Source organism: Brachycentrus maculatus, unplaced genomic scaffold, assembly GCF_059751285.1.
Source record: "Brachycentrus maculatus isolate JH-2025_06_01 unplaced genomic scaffold, ASM5975128v1 h1tg000345l, whole genome shotgun sequence".
NCBI classification, from domain to species: domain Eukaryota; kingdom Metazoa; phylum Arthropoda; class Insecta; order Trichoptera; family Brachycentridae; genus Brachycentrus; species Brachycentrus maculatus.
Window position 1 is genome coordinate 710862 of NW_028281094.1, and position 19139 is coordinate 730000.

General features: G+C 30.6%; 3 protein-coding genes and 1 long non-coding RNA gene across 7 annotated transcripts in view; 2 read left to right on the forward strand and 2 right to left on the reverse strand.

The window, feature by feature from the left end:
• The first annotated feature begins 237 nt into the window (after window positions 1-237).
• On the forward strand, window positions 238-1896 carry LOC148303816 (uncharacterized). The gene is made up of 2 exons (XR_015838423.1): window positions 238-341; window positions 498-1896. It is a non-coding gene; the product is annotated as an uncharacterized LOC148303816 (long non-coding RNA).
• A 1714-nt stretch (window positions 1897-3610) lies between these two features.
• On the forward strand, window positions 3611-11769 carry LOC148303817 (zinc finger protein 830-like). Its single transcript, XM_088269326.1, has 4 exons — window positions 3611-4282; window positions 6020-6117; window positions 10726-10895; window positions 11457-11769. The coding sequence occupies exons 1-4, from the start codon at window positions 3781-3783 to the stop codon at window positions 11605-11607; spliced, it is 921 nt and encodes a 306-aa protein (XP_088125452.1). The 5' UTR covers window positions 3611-3780; the 3' UTR covers window positions 11608-11769.
• Window positions 7271-10241, reverse strand: LOC148303818 (ATP-dependent (S)-NAD(P)H-hydrate dehydratase-like). The gene is made up of 2 exons (XM_088269329.1): window positions 9860-10241; window positions 7271-8160 (listed from the first exon to the last, which is right to left on the reverse strand). Exons 1-2 carry the CDS (start codon window positions 10107-10109, stop codon window positions 7397-7399), a joined length of 1014 nt encoding a protein of 337 aa, XP_088125455.1. The 5' UTR covers window positions 10110-10241; the 3' UTR covers window positions 7271-7396.
• LOC148303819 (uncharacterized) overlaps window positions 11759-19139 on the reverse strand; it is a 118674-nt gene continuing 111293 nt past the window's right edge. For 2 of the 4 annotated variants that reach the window (XR_015838421.1, XR_015838420.1), the window contains exons 6-8: window positions 18044-18231; window positions 16484-16595; window positions 11759-13944 (exon numbers count right to left, since the gene is read on the reverse strand). Coding sequence is in view for 2 of the 4 variants with exons in the window: in XM_088269328.1 (XP_088125454.1) it covers window positions 13799-13944; window positions 18044-18231 (334 nt within the window). In the remaining 2 variants the exon portion in view is untranslated. The remainder of the gene's footprint in view (window positions 13945-16483; window positions 16596-18043; window positions 18232-19139) is intronic. The other 2 variants (XM_088269328.1, XM_088269327.1) reach the window with 1 other exon arrangement.

Below are 19139 nucleotides of genomic sequence, written 5' to 3' on the forward strand. Positions count from 1 at the left end.
AAGCATAATATGAATCGAAATTTTTTGCAAGAAAGGAATTTGCATCCTAAAGAAATCCCTAACATACTGTCCAAAATGTATCTAATATTTTTGTAAATCATGACATCAGATCGTTTTTGCCCCTTTCGGTAGGTGAAAATAATCCATAGTGTTTTTTTTCTTATTTACTGTTTTTCGCTTTTGCAGGTTAGTTAAACTGCTTTTCACATTTTCATTATCGTTTTGATATTTTTCAATCCTTCGCGCGCTCTTTCTATGGTGGTGCGTGTGTATTTATTTGCCGAGTTCATCGCATGCCTTACTGTCAAGATTTCATATTGTGATTTTTTTACTAATTTAAGGCAAGTAAATCAAATAAATATCATTTAAAAAAATTATGATCATTTACTGAAACGGCCAGTTACAACAGTTTTTAGATTGCACTTTCTGATTGATTGTTTAGATTCTGACTGATTGATTGTTGTTTATGTATAATATTAATTTTGTTTTTATTTTAGGTCACAATATGGATTTGGAAAGTATTACGTTTTGCCCATACAATGAATCTCACATAGTTCAAAGATCCAGGCTGCAAGCTCACATTATAAAGTGTGCGAAAAAACACAAAACTCTCGCAATTTGTGCTTACAACGCTACCCATAGAATGCGGAAGGAAGAAATGGTTAACCATTTGCATATTTGTGAATCCAAGCGTCAAATGATTCAACAATCATCAGTATCTGCTGATGATGTGGGAAAACCATGGGCAGGAGGTCATATAATGAAAATAGATACACGGAATGAAGATAAAATTATATCCAATGAATATTGGGACTAGTTTGATCGAGCGCCGCCATGGCTACTGATTTGAGCCTGCTCCAATGTTTTGTGTACTTTTCACATGACATTTGCATTTAAAGTCTGTAACTTTTTGTATATATAGAAAAACTGTGATTAGAGTAAACTTGAAACAGTTGAATGTCAAACAGTTAACCTGTTAGTTGAGAAAAGTGCATCAATAATATCATGCTTTATATAATAAAATAACTTTATTGTTGTTTTCACATTTATTTTATTTGACCGGGTTTTGTCGTTACCGACATCATGTCTGATGTCGGTAACGACAAAACCCGGTCAAATAAAATAAATGTGGAAAAATTATTTACTTATTATTTAGTACAAAATTATCTATAACTCTTATATCATTCTTATTGTAATACTGAATCAGAGTGTGCATTTTCAGAATTCCTTTTTTATGAATATATCTCAAAACCAGACATTTGTTGTACCGCCAGCGAAAGTAGAAAACTGAGATTTCATGTCGGAAAGGGATGCAAAATTCCTGTTCAAACTGTGCCAATCTATAAACTCTCTGTCAGCTGTATCCACAGGGTGTAAGGAAGGCCAACAGCGCCGAGAGGGTTAAGTCATGTACCTCGTCATTGTCGTGGAGTACCTGGGCACTGCGGTTGGAGTTGACTGGCAACACAGCTAGAGACAACAAGAAGACCAGAATTATCCCATGCCATCTGCTTGTCCTTTTGTTGCTCGCGGTATCCGAGTCTATGGATGGAGCGCTCAGCTCGCTGTACGGACTATACGAATGCTCGCATTGTAACGTCTTATGTTACGACGAAATGTCTCCAGTCAGTCCCTGCCATTAAAGTTAGGCTGTCATAATTTTAATAGCTGCCATAAGGAATTTTAAAATGCATCACGGTCTCGCTTGCGCTACATGATGCAATAGTAACTCGAACGCTTATGTTTGAGGGCAAGAGGGAAAAATATGTTTTTATTTAATTTTATTAAGTACATACTGTTGTTTATACCTCATGTGGATGATTTATTATTAATATGGTTTGCGTTTATGTATCTGTGATTGTAATAAAAAAAAAAATAAAAAAATTCTCAACAAAATATGTCTCTAAAATATAAACAAAGTGTGGATGCCCTGACAGAATTGAGATGGGTGGATCGGTTTAAGAAAGTGGAAAGAATTAAATGCTTTAATGAAAATATATGCTATAGAAATGTGCATTCTGTCAAGAGTACAAAATTTAATATTCCATAAAATGAAATTAATCCACTGAGTGGTAAATTAAATTATAGTTTTTGTTGATCAGCATGGGATGTTTTATTTTATTTGATTAAAATGGGAATATAGAAATCGGGCAATTATGTGACTTGTTATTGGCTGTTGTACCTGCAAAATATTATTGATTAAACCTTGAGATGTTAGTACCCAAATTGCTAAGGTTTAGTTGATAGGACTTGATTTGAACATACTTCAATTTATGTTTTTTAATTTTATTTTTATTATTTTAGCATTAAGTATTAGAATGAAAAAATTCATGCACCAAAAAGCATTTTAATAAAATTTTCCCTGAATTGTGTAGCTTGATCTTTTATAATATGGTAATGGTAAATAAAAATTGAGAATGACGGGTGACTTCTTTCTGCAGTATGAAATGCAACTTATTAAGCATTATTAGTTTTGAAAGGAGTGATGGGAACAGAAATTATTTCAAGCGCTGTGGCATAGTTGGGTAGAGTCTACTGCAAAACTGGTGTCGCAGGTTAGTTTCCCGCAAAGTGCAAAATAAATTCAAGAATGATTTATTCAATTGGTCTGAGTGTTTGTGATGAAATTTTCACATTTACCTTCCCTATCCTTACTGTCCTATCTGCCGAAAAGCTTCTAAATGTAGAGGTCTTGCGGGTTATTCCTCTTTAAAAAAACGTATTCATTGTTATAAGCTTGCACATTTTTTTCTCAACAGAGTATACTTTAATATTTTCTTAATGACCAATCTAGAAAGACCGATGTCATATAATTAAGGAAAAAGTATTGTAACAGATTTAAACCTCACAGCCTGGATTTTTGGTCACTAATTTATTATCCTTCTTTTCCTTTTTTTAAAATCTTTATATGCACTAAATGGTGCATGAATCAATGTATTGAATAAATGTAGTGTTAATTTAATCATTAATGACACGTAGGAAAGGTGATCAGTTTCGCTAGTTATAAGTTTATTAGTAGTTTCGCTATTAAATAATTATTTATAATTTTTTTTTTCAACTACTCCGGGAATTGAACTTGGAACTAATGACTTCTGTTTGGAGGTGGGAAAAGTGATTATTATGAGTTTTCAAAATAAAAGTTAGCCTTATTATTTTAGTGGTTTTCGATATTACTCTCTGATTATGCCATTATTTATATAAAACTAATGGAAATGCCATTTTTCAAAAATTGGGTTTCCATTTTTGAAAATTTTAAAATTAATATAACGTTTTTCTAAGTAACCCCCATGTAAATAGCGAAGGACTTTTATATTTACCATGTATTATTTATGTGACGGGTTATGTTATAATAAAAATTTTAAAATGAGGAAAAACTAAAAAAAATTGTTTCTTTAAAATTTAAGCAAGCTCCTTCCTATTTTGGAATTGAACAATGGATTGGTATGCTTTCTATTTGAAATGACTTTCAGTACTATCCTGTTTTAAAATATTTTAGTTCAAAACATTCGGAACCTATAATGATGGAAGACATCAGAAAAGGGCGCTTACCAATTTTAAGCCCTAGGTAGGTTTGTTTTTTCTTCAAAATGTGTCTATGAAATATCAAAATATATTGTCTGTGATTCCGAGCACAGATGCACAAGTGTCATGTGTGATCTATGGTGTGTCATGTAACGTAACCTTAAATAATATTTGTTTATATTTTATAATTCTTTTGTTAGTTTAATTTTTATTCTGTGCCATTGTGATTTAATCTGTGAATTATACATAAAACAAAAAATGTCTGCTACATTTCGTTTGTCGAAAAAGAAGATCGCTCAGACTGATCTCCGTCGACTTATGACAGATCATAAAGAAAAGTTACAATCGCAAAAGGTTACAAAAAAGATCGATTCTCCTCTTGCTAAATATAATGATATGGGACAACTTATGTGTTTGCTATGCAAGTCAATCGTAAGATCAGAAAATGTTTGGAATGTGCACATCAATACAAAACAACACAAAGACAATATTGAAAGTGCTAAAAGATTGAAAGCCCATACACAAAATTTCACTGCTACTCCTAAGGAAGTAGCAAACACATTAAAAAGACCCGCATCACCGCAAAACTCCAATCAAAGCAAAAAAATTAAGGGCATTTTGAAAAATTCGCAAAGCTCTGTGAAGATACCTCAAGATTTTTTCGATCCGGAGAACAGTGGCTCTTTGAATAAAGAAGCGAGTTCAAGTGTGGACAATAGAACTGAAGTCAAGAGTACCTCCGTTATAGCATCTAAAAATGGTGACTACCCTTTAAAAAAATCATATTTAGCTATTTTTTTGTTAATATTAATTACAATTTATTTATTTTTTGCTTAGTATTAAGTTTATTAGTAATTCCTTGCTGATGTGTGATCAAACTTGGACACAAACCTTTATTAAACTGGTATAAAAGTATGAATGGTAGTTTTTACACCTTAATGGTTTTATCATATAGAAGTTAATTGCATGGATACATTGCTCACTCCTTTCAAGAACGTCATAAATCAAAAAGCTTGATTTTTCAGGAGAACGTTTTTGAAGTTTAAAAATATAATACAATGCATTAAAATAAATATCAAGCCACTTATTGATCTTTTTACTGTAAAACAGATCTTTTTAGGTAAAGCCTGAATGTTTTTTCTCCATTTGAAAAATATTTAGTTTATTTAAAAAAATAATTAAAACATACCTTTTCTTCAAAATGCAAAAACAATACTGTCTGCCCTGTAGCGGGTAAATATTAAGTTGAAAATATGCCGCTTTTGCTGGGATTTAGTTCATTACTGGGCATTCCGAAAACATGCTCAACTGAAAATTGTCGATTTTTTATTTATGACGTTCTTGAAAGGAGTGAGCGACATGATCTATAAAAATCACATAGAGGGATATTTTAGATTCGGACATATTGGGGTACATCATTTGTACAATACTAAAGAAAAATGTTGAATAGAGATAATCAGTGTCTAATGTTTTAATATCATTCAAACATATTAGTTTTGTTTAGCAAGTTTTAACCACCCTACTCTCCGGTTATTTTCTGAGAAACAGGCAAAAAAAAAACATATTGTTTTGTACAGAATTATGAAAACAATGTTTGTTGTATTCTTACCATATTTTTTTATTTACTTTTATTTATTTTATTTAAACTTCATGTACAGAAAATAAAAAGTACATTGGCGGGCTTATTGCTAAAAAGCAATATCTTCCAACCGACCAAAGACGGACTAGTGATATTGATCAAAATGTTTGATACCATATATAGCCGTTTGCAATCAGTGGGCAGATAGTACTTGAACATTTAAAAAAAACATAAATTACTAATTGACATTTAAAAAGAAACATAAATTAACAAAAGACGATAATAAGGAGGGCAAAGGAAGAATAATAGGTGCATTTAGGATGGAACTGATGACTCTTGTTATCGTGTCCCCTCTCTGTCTGTTCCGGATGTGTATCCAGTATGCATTTAATATTTGATACTGGGCGATCGAGAATATCTTTTCCATGATATACAATTGAACTTCCATAAAATTTCTAGCAACTCATATTTTTATTAAGTTTTCTTCATACAATTTGCCTTCTATGTAGGAAACAATGATTTCATTTTTAAAAAGTTTTTTGTTAGATTTGTTCCTAAGTGCGGGACTGACCGGAGCATTTCGTCGTAACGTAACGTTGTAACATCGCTCGCGGAGAGAATCCCGACTATGGATAGAGCATTCGGTTCGCTGTATTTACTATACAAATGTATGCATTGTAACGTGTTACGTTACGACGAAATGGCTCCGGTCAGTCCCCACCATAACATTCGTGTTGTAATATCACAACAGTAAATTGAATAAACCATTTTTAGTTTAAGGTAACCTTGAGACATTAATATGACTGCTATAGCAGTCTGTAATTATATTAATCCATATGTGGTATGATAATTACTGCTATCAAATAAGAATGCTGAAGTAATAAGACATTTTTATAAACTTATTTTTTCTCTTTGTAGTAGTTCCAGAAAATTCAGAACCAGAGTCACAAGAAAATGTAGAGGTTGAAGAAGTTCTTCCTGAAGGATTTTTCGATGATCCCATCATGGATGCAAAGGTAAGGAATTACATTTATTAAGAGACGTCTAATGATGGGAAACACTAAGAAACAACTTGTAATGGTGATTTCGTAAGTCACTAATTATTTTTGAATTAGAGGTCTTGTTGACAAGGTGGTAGGCTGGTACAAACCAGGTAGAGGATATTGCGCTTCAGAATAATATAATTTTTTACTAATAAAAATCGAGAGACTTGATTTAGGTTGGTCGGTGCATTAAGGTACAGATTTCGTTTTTTTTCAGTATGCAAGAATAGTTCATACCTTCCCATACTTTTGGATTAATGATTTTGGGGTAAAAAAAAAAGCATCGTTAAAATATAAAACATATGATCGATAGGCATATTTCTTCCAAACACTCTGGATTGGATGAGGTTTTAAAATATGTTATACATACATGAATTTAAATATGAGTATTATGTTATTCATTTATGAAAAATATTAACATAGAATCCCTTTAGGTAACACTATTATAATAGTCGGGGCTTTTTTTATGTAACGGGGTGGAATGGTGTTTTTTCGTGTTGTTTCGGCACTTTTTTTCACGGATATATATTTTTTAAAATTTTCAAATTCAATTAGGAATTAGAAACAATGTTTGTGCTTACGTAATTACAATCTATATTTATATATTTCGTGTAAATGATAAAATATGGTATTGTAATGAATATTTAAATGATATTTGAATATATTTTTTAAAAATAAAAAGCTTGACATGAAGTGAGTTCTGAAACCTTTTTTGTTTAAAAAAACACCTGATGATAGTTATGAAAATGATTAAAATAGAAACACATTTTTATTTTTAAACATTTATAAAAAAAAAAAATAACCAAAATTTTTTTTTGTAAGCAAGAACAAGTTAGGAAGAAAAATTGTATAGTATAAAAGGTTTTTTAGTTTCTCTTTTTATTTAGTAATTTTTTTACCAAGCTCTTTCGCCTAAGAAGACATCTTCAGAATGGTAACTGGTATGCACAAATTATTGCTTAAATACATACTTGTACAATAGATATGACAGGGTAAGATGAAGACAATTTCAAAGAATACATTGTATATGAGTCGATAGTTTATTGGTGAATTAAATGTATACGCAGTATTACCAATGACTTGTTAACAATGCATTATTTGTCAGTTATGAAATAAAAACTATAGCTAAAATAATAAGTAATTTTATTTTGACATTGTAACTGAATATATGTATTACAGTAGAGTTTCACCAAGAAATAAATTTAAAAAAATGTATATGATTATTAAAAATTTATTATTAACCTATATAATATCAATTATCCGTATCAGAAACTTCAAATTCATCAACGAAAGCTTCGTGTATTTTATCAATCATGTCCGAGCAAACCATACTCCGTCCTTTATGATGGTAAGCCTTTTCGTTGCACGTCCGCGTCAGTCTGGCTGCAGCGAAGCTTGCAGCGGCTGCAGGGGTCATGGAGTCAGTGTGTGGCAGATTGTTGATGCACCAATTGAAAAATGTGGCCATTGAACCAGCTAATAGGTCACCTTGCCCGCCACAACGCCTTGCGGAACCGCCTCGACTGTTTGTCCAATGCGCTTCGGGGTCATTACAAAATGTCTCGTCTGTGCTACCCTTCTTCAAGATTAAAATATTCTTCCCTAGTTTATTAAAGTCTATCACGGTCCCTTCATCTTGATCAGCAGATGGCGACTTTATAACTTTGTAAAGTCGTTCAAACTCTATCTTATTCGGTGTCAGGATGATTCCAGGATGCGGATAGTTTGTAATCAAGTCTATATTATTTGTGATAAGAAATAAACCATCTGCGTCTATAATCAGAGGTTTCTTAAGGTCTCTGCACAGTTGAATTATTCCGGATACATTGTTGAGAATGTCACTATCTCTGCCTAATCCCGGACCAATAACTAGAACGTGAATTCTTTCTAGCCAAGGAGCCACTTGGTTGACGCTGTCTTCCTCATCCAGTAATGGGTGTACGATAAGCTCTGGGCTGTAAGATTTTATCACAGGTGCTGCGGCCTTGGTGCAAAATACATGTGATAAATCAGCACCTACCTGAAATTTGAAATAGTAAACGGAATAAAAAAATGTTTTTGTTACTTGATCTGGCAGTTATTTTCCTTGATTCTCTAAATAGTCTTGTTATAAATTAAATCAGTTCAAGAGTTGATTGTTAAAAAGTAAGTGTGAATAACATTATCATTTGATTCGGCAGTTACTTTATTTGATTTAATAAATAGTCTTGTTATAAATTTAATCAGTTTAACCTTCCCCTCCCGGTGATGTGTATTTACTACAACTTGACTTTAAAAATGAGAATATCAATGTAAAATATAAAAGATACTGGCCCACAATTTTTATATTCATCCATAATACTTCTACGTGTTACATAAAAGTATTATAACATAAAGTTATTCATTTGCAGCGACAGAAATAAATAAATTGTAAAAAAATTGGGGATAGAATCACCAATACACAAACATTTCTCAGTGTATGCGTGCGTGCCGCACTTTACGTACATGCTCACGCAGCTTCATACTGTTTCCGACTATCTCATTTTAGCTGCGCACAAGACGTCGCTCAGGGTGCTCGTGCTGCTATGCTAGCTGTGGCGTCTAATTGCGATGTATTTTATTTTTCTTTTTTCAGGTTTTGAACAGAGCTAATATTACAAAATTGATACATTTCAACTTCAACTAAGGTCAATAAAAGCAACATTTAGGAATATTTACATTTTTCCCGTTTTTAAATAACATTCTCATATGGTGTACAAAATACATATCATGGGTGCACGCGAAAGTTTTTAGCACTGTAAGGGAAGGGTTAAGAGTTGATTATTAAAAACTAAGTGTCAATATCATTAGTGAAAGTATGTTTGTTTGATATAAATAGGCAGATAATAAAATGAAAACAAGCGGACTATGGTTCCTGTGGTTATGGATGTAACAAAAACACGAATTTAATATTGCACTTATCTGTATGTGGTTCTAGACCGATACATTCAATATAGATAATTACATTATCGTAACCTCTAATGGAAAGTCAACAATTAAAGTGAATTTTTATTTAAGTTATATAAAACAACACATATAATATATCGTAGTCGTACAGGAGAAAGTGACCAATTAACAAAAAGTAAAATGTTCAGGAGGGCCATTTAAGTCACTTTTGCTTGGCAAGAAAATAAACATCAATGCATTTAGTCATTTTTAACAAGTCAATATATTATATTTCCAAGTTAAAATCCTTTGGGATTTTTTCATGGCAATATTAAGCTAGTAAGATATCAATTAGTCAATGATCACGTTTTTGTAAAAAAATACACTTGGTCATTTTCTCCTGTGTGACTACGATATGTATATTATGAGAAATAAGAATGCGTAAGAATGCCATTGAATAAAATGACCAAAAAAATATAAATATTAGGAGAAATAAAAATAGATTATAAAAATAAAACTCATGTTTATTATAGTGCTAAATCTAGAATCTTCTTCAAATGCTATTTTTGCTATTTGCGACACTTTTCACGCATAAAATAAAATTCGAAACATAAAGTCACTATAAGTAGGTCTAAAAAATACGAATTTACAGTTTTCTGTTTTAACATATTGTATAAAACCACCGAATTATGCCGATGTTTTGATTTGAACTTTGGCATGTCAAAGTTCTGGTTAAATGCTCAATAATACTGGCAATATGTTAATTTTTATATTTATTAATGGATTCGTTGGTCAGAAATTATTGTTGTACTTAACTTGAGAGCGCTAATTGCCGCAAAATAAGGGGCTCCTGTATATTCCAAAGAACCGCCAATTATTCCAATTCTTCCAGCTTGTCCTTTATGTTTGTCATTCTTTAGTGGAGGTATAGCTTGTTGAATTAGCCTCTTCCATTTGTCATTTTCGGAGTTTTGTGCAGTAACACTCATTTTCAATCGTCTTATAGACAAAAACCCGCGTGAACCAAGAGTTCGTACAGATATGGTTGTTGTCAAAATCATAACCGCTAAACATTTGACATTGACAGTCAGGTTATCCAACCTAATAGTTATTTTTGTCGCGATTTGGTCGGTGTAGCAAGAATTTAATTGTTTTTGGGGTATTTTGTACACACCAATAATTAATTATTTATTTTTCACGTAATTGCTTACCTAAATTTTTTAAACAATAAACACGCGAATCTATTCTCAAATAATCTTAAAAAAAGATTTATACAATATAATAGTATTATCATAATCTTTATATTTTGTATGCTTTTCTTTGTACCTTATTTTTATAATATTTATTTGAGATTTTATTTTTCAGGTAATTTACAATTGCATTAAAGTTCAATAGGTGCTTTGCTAATTTTGGAGTGTAATTGCTGGTACAAATCTTTTTTGGACAAGCAAAGTTTCTAAAGATTTTGTTGCCGTTAGTTTTTTGAAATAGATGTTAAAAATTTTGGTAGTCAACTTTGTTACATATTTTTTAAGTATCCCGTTAGCTACATGATGTTTTTGTAAAAAAAAGGTTGTTTGTTATATTAAAATGTTTTTTTTATCCTTTAATTATTTATATTTATTTACTAAAACAGTATGATAGAATACTTACACTCGATGTGATTTTATTTTACAGGCACGGCATGTACAATATAAAGACCCAATAGAAGAAGAGTGGGAGAAATTTCAAAAAGAAATGAAAGAAGAAACTAGTGTATCTGCTGCCATCATCGCAGGAGAGCACGAGGAAGCCATTGCCGATAGACAAATTGATGAAATTGATGAACAGATTAGGAATTGGTCAAGGTAAGAAAAAATACCCGTTACATTTCTTCTTTAGCCTTCTGTCCTCCCCTGCTGGATATAGACCCATGGATATAGTAGATATGCAGCTTCAAAATTCAGGACTTTTAGCAGAATTCAGCAGAGTATTTTTTATATATTTTTTTATTTATTTAATATATTGTTAATATGTTTTTTACAATTTTAATTAATTTTCTAAACATTTCTAACAATCTTAACATTAAAAATGCAGTTCTCTCCAAAAAAGAGACTGAGCTCTTGTGCTTGGAGAGGGACTCTCACTACAATTTATGTACAAGTTACAATTTATTTTTATTGAAATTATTATAATAATTTTTTTCTTTCTTAGATTAACATAATAAAATTCATTTAATTTATTTTTTTGCATTTTAAAGTCCAAATTTTTTATGCATTTTGTATCTTCAATAATAGTTAATAAATTTATGTAGTATTTATTTCTTAGATTGTTGTATGACCCATATCTTATTTTCGCTTAGTTTTTGTTAATTGTACTTGTAACATTTGTTTTATTTTTCTTCATGATTCTGATTTATTATCCTTCAGGGTTTTGGATCTTGAACGCAAAAAAGAAGAGGCCAAGAATCAGAAAGATATGGAAAATACAGCTTCTATGGATTGCGATAGATCTAGTTCTGACAATGAAGAGGACTTTGATGAATACTTAGATTGGCGGGCAAAAAAATCTTATCGATGAATCGAAGCATTAATAATAATAATATATGTAATTCGTACAAATTATGCTGATTTTGAAAACAACATTAATATTTATTGATTGTTTCTTTCTTTAAATTGTAAGGTTTTTCTTGTATGTATATGTATTTTGATAAGGAAGGAAATAAAAAATATTTTTATAGAAGTAAGAGTTTTATTAAAAGATTCATGTTTTGCAATTATATTATAATTGTGATTACATTACATAATTTAGCGATACACTTAAAAACTCCAATCTGAAGTAAAAAGTTTTTTTTTATAGATCACATTATATTTTTTGAATCATTGGTACTTAACAAAGAAAAATGAAATTCTATGCGAGTAAGTAAATTGGCAAATTATTTTGCTTACTTTAAGAGTATGGTCTATTTTTCTGAAGTGTTGAAGAAAAGGAAAGCAGAACTAAGTAACATTAAACAGTTTGTTTCAATTTCTTCCCCAAAATTGAAGCATACCATTTAACAATGATTGTATTGTTAAATCTGTGGAAGCATTCAAACACACATACACAAAACACGGAAATTGAATTAACATCTATAAAAACTATTAATAATAACTAGTAAAGAAATTCGACTACAGAATATTTACTTATAACTATAAATTGATTTACGAGGAACAAAACTAGAAATTGTGTAGCTTATAGTATCTTTCTTCAATAAAGCTTATTCCTTATCGCAACCCTAAGAACTTTTATGATAGATTACAAACAGAGCCTCAAACATTATAAATTAATTACAAAATTGTAGAATTGGACGTATAACTGAGCATTCATAAAGTTTATAGAAAATGTGTAAATGAATTAATTTCCTTTGATAAATACTCAGTTTGCTTTTAAAATGAACAATATCTTCCCCAAATATAATTCATTTTAAATGCAATGCTTTCTTATTGCCTATGAAGTTGGAATACAGTAACGAGGACTGCTAATAATGTGCTTTCCTTACTTGGTACGCGGACGTGTATTGGCCTATTCCAAGTTACATAGAAACATTGTTATAATTTAAGTAAGGTATATATAAAACAGTAAAGGAAATTCACAGCATATTGCGTAAGATTATCTCCTTTTGTGAATACTTTTGTCATCCAAAAGGCATAAAAAATTACACTGCTATATATAATATGTAAATAGATCCTAAATAATATTTCACCGTCAGTAACCTCGATACAATATGGAGAATAGAGTTTCCGTAGCAAGAGATAGACATGTAAGGCTTTAGTGCTACTCTTAGAGCAATATATGAATCATTATTTTACCATTACAAGGTATGTTTATTATATTTCTTACATCTAAATTACGCGATAATAATTTGTGTTAGAATAATTTTATCCCGTGCAAAAGACTTTATGTAGATCACAATTAGAATACGTTGTATAAGTATCTTGTGCTTTATGAAGGTAAAATACTAATAAGATTTAAAGAGTCGATTATCAAGCTTTACTTCAACTTATTTTACATAATATACTAATTTAAGACTGCACTAATTTCGTAAAAGCAAAGTTTTGTTTCTTTGATACTAATAGATATCTATATTTTCCAAAGTTCTTTACTTACCACACTACAATGTGAGACATTCTTTGTCCTTAACTTATATATTAATTTTACATCAATGTTGCTTGTCTTACATTATTCACTTTTAATTAGATTATGTTATATTGTATTATGGTACTTGCACAAGCTAATTCAGCTAAAGGACATATTCTATACAAGAAATACCATTTCTTAAGAGAATATAGAAAGAGTGGCTTGTCACCACAGTTGTAACAAAGCAAGCATAGATCGGTGGTCCCTAATTTAATAAAATTTTAATCACAAAGGTGAAGTCAACCTCGAGTGGTCATTAGAATAAAGCAGTATATGACTTTGTTTTATCGCTTCATCATTACATATTCTTAGAAGGCTTGAAAAAATGTTTATCAGTTGTACATGTAGTTATATATAACTTGGTTTGTGAAATTGAAAGATAGTCTCTGAAGCAGATATTAGTATTGTTGAGAAGTTGTATATTATTATTACTTTCTTTTTGACTACATATATTACTCACTAAAATGCAGTATAATATTTAATTTTGCTTGAGGCAAATTTCTAATTCACATCTAATACAGTGTATAAATAAAATTTGTGAGTATTGACACAAAATGGCAGAAGTGGTCGAGTTAGAAGACATTTTAAATGTCTAGGCTTTTTGTTCTTGAACTTCAATCGTCACACTTTCTCGTTTTGGGTTGATGTACAGATGATTATTGTGGTTTCCTGTTGGACTCCTATTTGAGTGAGAGGATGTGGCAGATGCATTGCTACTGGCACGTGACCCTCTGCGACCTGGAAAAATCATTTTAATTATTATCTAAACAAAAGTATGGAATAATTAATAAACTTTTACATTGAATACATTTTAGTATGTAAAACGGAAAAAAATTAAATATTAAATAAGTATGAGGGTACTTAAAGACCTTATTGTCATATAGCTGTTAACAAATCATATAGGAAATACGGATATTGCATCTAAAAAAATTCTCATGTGTCTACATCCAAATGATGTATGCACTGAATCAATGCTATGACAATGTAATTGACATAGCATCGAAAAACAAATACCAACTTCAAAACATCAACTTTAAAAGTCTTGGGAAAAGTGGTTTAATTTATTTCATTAGAGAAAAACACATTTAAAAAAAATATGACATAATCCTTCCTAATATAAAAAATACAAATCAAAAGTATCTAATACAAGATTTAATTGAATACAATATATACAAAAGTAAAATAAAGCACACCAGACTCTTACTTACTACATAAGACGCTTAAAGAATAAATAAAGGATTACCAGTTTGGAGTCTTATAATTATAATATTATTTCTTTGGAGGGCACTGAATTGGATAAATGGGGAAGTTGACTCGATCGTTGATTATATAAAGCCAATGTGATCAATTCTGCGCTGCATATTGAATCTAGGAGTGGAATCTATTTTATAGGAATCAGATGACATAAATGAAGTTTAGGTTGAAGGACATTACATATAATATAGGAGAGGAAATGAAGGAGCCATAGATGCTAGACTCTCGTTGGGTACCTACACTTATACTACCTTGTTAATATTGTAAAGTAAGGAACTATCTAAAGACGGCGAACACATCACAATGAGTCAATATTGGATATTTTTTATGAAAGAGTTTGTCTATAGAATCTTAATTTATTTGTGTCTTTTGCAATTAGTGTATGTAGAAGTATGTATGTATGGTATAAATGACAATTTTTTTAATACATATGTAGATTTATTTTGTCTCTAGTTACATATCTTGAGTGCTTTTAATTTTCATTGTATAAAAAATTATATTAGATGCATTAAAAATCATTGGTAGTTAATCAATTATTTAAAGAAAATACATCAATGAATAATAATAATACTTAGCAGTGCTAACATACTTTTTTGTTGAGATTGTGCGGTGCTCAAGACATTTATTGAAGAATTAAGGTTTTACATTTCGGACAGGTGTTTTTACGTCTGCGGACTGCTGGCAACGGGATTTGATAATTGCGTTTATATAGTTTAGAGTTTAGACTTAACAAAGAGATTGGTCCATAATTTTCATATAAAAACATTAAATGGTTCTTTCTTTTCTGAATTTGAGGCCGGTGCAGAAGGTAAAAATACCCTTCCTGTCCTTAAGCATCAATCGACCGATCGCGTTGAAATACCTTTCCCGTCCAAAGTGTCTTAAGAATCAGGTTTGAATCGTGGACACTGGTAGTTCATAAATGCCTTGAGCACTCCACACTGCTGTGAACTTAGGAGTCCACAGCTGCATGTGAGCACCACAATGATCGGGTAGTAAGGATCTATATGTAGTATGTATAGTTATTAACAGTATATTGTATATGTATGTACAATGTTGATGGGGTGATCATTACTAATATTATAATGAATTAATAAGCATGATAATAATATAAGACATGAATAATAATGGTTATATGGTAGTAGCATGAATACTTGTTAGATGCAGTTCTTTCATTCATACTTTTAAACTACGGTAAATGTTCATTAATTCGAAATTGAAAGTACTAGCACCCGAAAAATATCTTGAATTTTGAATTTAAAAAATCGAAAAAAAACACAGTTTTTCGGATACACAGCGATGTTTAGTTTTTTGTTCTTGTTTGATTTACAAAATATTCTTAATTTTCCTCTTATTTATTGTTGTTATTTTTGTGTTGCTCTTTTCTCATAAATTCTGGCGGTTTATTCAAAAATTAAAATGAAACGATTTTCTTCGAATCATTGAAAATTTTCTATGAAAAATCATCGGAAACACCAGAAATTAGAAACGTTTTTCAAATTATGGTGAATTGTGAATAATAGTTCTTGAATCAATGAACTTTTACCGTATATCTTATATACAAAGCAAGCTGCAATAATGTTTTATTTTTATTATTACAATTTCATTATGCATTGTCAATATCAACGATTTTGATGCCATCACGGTATATAAATTTATATATAATAAGGATGGGAAATTAGTTGGAAGTCACCGAAAATTTAACAGGATGGATAAAAACAATACTTATTGGTATTTTGTTATCAAATTTAAACTTATTTAGTAGCATTGAAGAAATGGATTATGGTGCATGTGAGTTTTGTCAAAAGTCCTCACCCTAGATTTGCAGCAAATTGTATTGTACATAAAGAAAATATATGCAGAAGATAAAATGAAGTAATCTGGTAATTTAAAGTAGTAAAGAGAACTAATTTCGGTATGATAGATACCTGCTACAAAGTAGAAGAAGGTCTATTAATAAGTAAGTAAAGTGTCAGTGCAGTATTGGAAAATATATTGCTAATTAAAGAGGTTTCTTTTTTACCTTTTGTGAAATATTTTTACTTAGGTCCTGTTTAGTACAAATGAAGAAGTCTTCATTAGTTAGGAATTATGCAGACAGCGAACAGCGGGTGGTTAACAAGCTGTCATCAGGGCTGGAGAATTAAAAGCATTGGTTTAGTCCGGAAGTTAAGCTGATGCTACTTGCTCATGTTCCAAGTCTCACGCGTCCAGTAAAATGTGAAGGAGCAGTACATATTTCTGTCTGTGCATGAAATGGAGTTGAGATTAAAAACACACTGTGCTCGCATGGTGGTAGGTTGTTACTAACAAAACTGTAGTGATCTCTTCATATTCGTTACTTACTGCTGTTGGGTACAAAGCAAAAAATATGCAAGCTTCAAGTGATTATCATTTTTACAGATGACAATGTAATATTTTTGCAGATGGTTGTATGAAAATGAATGATTGATGACAACAGTGTATTTTTTCTGAATAATTTAGTATATATATTTTTCAAAGAAAATTAATACAGTAAAAACTCATTAATTCGAAAATAATTTGAATTACATCATAATTCGAAAAATATTTAAATATTGTAGTCTGTGTCAAAATTAAAGATAATACAACAAAATATGTTCCCTAAATTTATTACTGAGACAAGAAAAAAAAATATAAAACATAGATTTTAAAAATCAAAAATATTCTGAAATCATTAAAACTGGTGATTTTTTTAAAATAATTTGAAAAAGTACCTTATTTATTACGAAATATTTTTCGAATTTTGAACCCTTCAGTTTTGAATTAACGATCTTTTACTGTAAACTTATAACTTGGTGGCTGAAATTATAATATACAGGTATATTGATCTTCATTTATACAAATTGTACATTAGAAAATTGGATGTAAAAAAATAACAGTAAAAGTTGTCAGCCAATAAAATTTAAATATTATTTATAATTGATTGAAAACTTAAAATTTATATACTTACCTTGAGTATTTTTAGAAAACTATTTTTGACAAAAAACTAAATTAAATAAATACAATTGTTCAAAAACATTATTTTGTTCTCCCCTTTATTTTTGTAGGGTAAAAGGTTTTTTACTTGGCAAATACCACTATTTCCTAAAATCTATTATGACACGTGATTCGATGCATTCCGCATCATTTTCAAAAACCTTGAAATTTCAAAAATTCTAAAAATGTCAAACATTTTCAAAAAATATGAAGCTAAGTATTTTTTTTTTCATCAAGGTATTTACCAAGTAATATTTCAATTAAAAATGGATCAATATTACCACAAAATGAGTATCGAATCAATGAATAAATTTAAAATAGAAGTATGGAAAATTTATCGAGCTTTGTTGAATTTTGAATTGTTGTAGTTCGACTAAATGAGAATTTAGTCGAACTACATCGATTAATATTTCGAATATAAAATTTTAATTGTTGTATTATAGTTTGAATGAACGAGCTTTTACTGTAATATTATACTTGCTACCCCGTTAAAGTAATCGAGCTTTTTTTTTTCATTACTAACCTAACCTAACCTAACTTAACCTAACCTAACGTGACTGAAACGTGTAACTCGACTGGAGCTTACCTTGTCCTGCGTTGGGCGAGTGCGGTCTCAGTTCGGCCTGGCTAGGCTGTCGGGATGGTGCTCTCATGGACGCCCTGGACCCGCGACGCTCGGCTCCGTGAAGTAGCTTGCTGTCCCTCAGGAGGGATACGTTCATCAGGCGAGGATTCGGGGTGTTGAAGATGGTTCGGTTTTCGCGCCAACGAGCTCTGGATAGTAGGAATAACAAACCACATAAACAAATAATAAACCACAAACGGTAACGCATATCACTTATAGCTCACTCCTTTCAAGAACGTCATAAATAAAAAAACTTGATTTTTCTGGAGAACGATTTTAAAGTTTAAAAATATAATACATTGTATTAAAATTAAATATCAAGCCACTTATTGAACTTTTTACTGTGCAACAGGTCTTTTTAGGTAAAATTTGAAGGTTTTTTCTCCATTTGAAAAATAATTAGTTTATTTAATAAAAAAATAAACAATACCTTTTCTTCAAAATGCAAAAACCACACTTTCTGCCCTGTAGCGGGTAAATATTAAGTTAAAAATATGCCGCTTTTGCTGGGATAAACATTGGGAGTACATTTTCTGGGCATCCCGAAAACATGCAGAACTGAAAATTGACAATTTTCGTTATATGACGTTGTTGAAAGGAGTGAGCGTTATGTGTTCCTATTCTCTCCTAAAATTTCAATGTTTGAAGTTTTACCAAAAAGGGATTTTTTTTCCTTTTATGTTCCTTCTTTCTTTTCTTTTCTTAAACCTCTCTTCATACAGATGGTGCATAGGGCACCGTATCGGATCGATGCGGTGTTAATCTGATATAATTTAAAAAAATATTTTATTTATTTATTCAGCAATCAATCGTCATATGATTAAATAATAGTAAATAAATAAAAACTTTAAAAAAAAACTAGCTAACTAATCCTCACGCCACTTTCTGCAAAAGTAGGCAGTGAGAATAAAAGGCCACACCAATATGTCTTTCCTAATAATCTTCACCTCTTCCACTTTCATGCATCTCCTCATACATACCCGACTCCTGATCAGACCACATTCAAGTATTTGAAATATTGATCATGCCAAATGTTCCTCTTTTTTATTTTCAACTA

Excerpts from the sequence above, each read along its gene's own strand:
- LOC148303817 (XM_088269326.1), top strand. The coding sequence starts at position 3,781 with ATGTCTGCTACATTTCGTTTGTCGAAAAAGAAGATCGCTCAGACTGAT. Across the intron at positions 4,283-6,019 it reads CGTTATAGCATCTAAAAATG|TAGTTCCAGAAAATTCAGAA; the intron begins GTGACTACCCTT and ends TTCTCTTTGTAG. Across the intron at positions 6,118-10,725 it reads ATCCCATCATGGATGCAAAG|GCACGGCATGTACAATATAA; the intron begins GTAAGGAATTAC and ends TTTATTTTACAG.
- LOC148303818 (XM_088269329.1), bottom strand. The coding sequence starts at position 10,109 with ATGATTTTGACAACAACCATATCTGTACGAACTCTTGGTTCACGCGGG. Across the intron at positions 8,161-9,859 it reads AATTAGCGCTCTCAAGTTAA|GTGCTGATTTATCACATGTA; the intron begins GTACAACAATAA and ends AATTTCAGGTAG.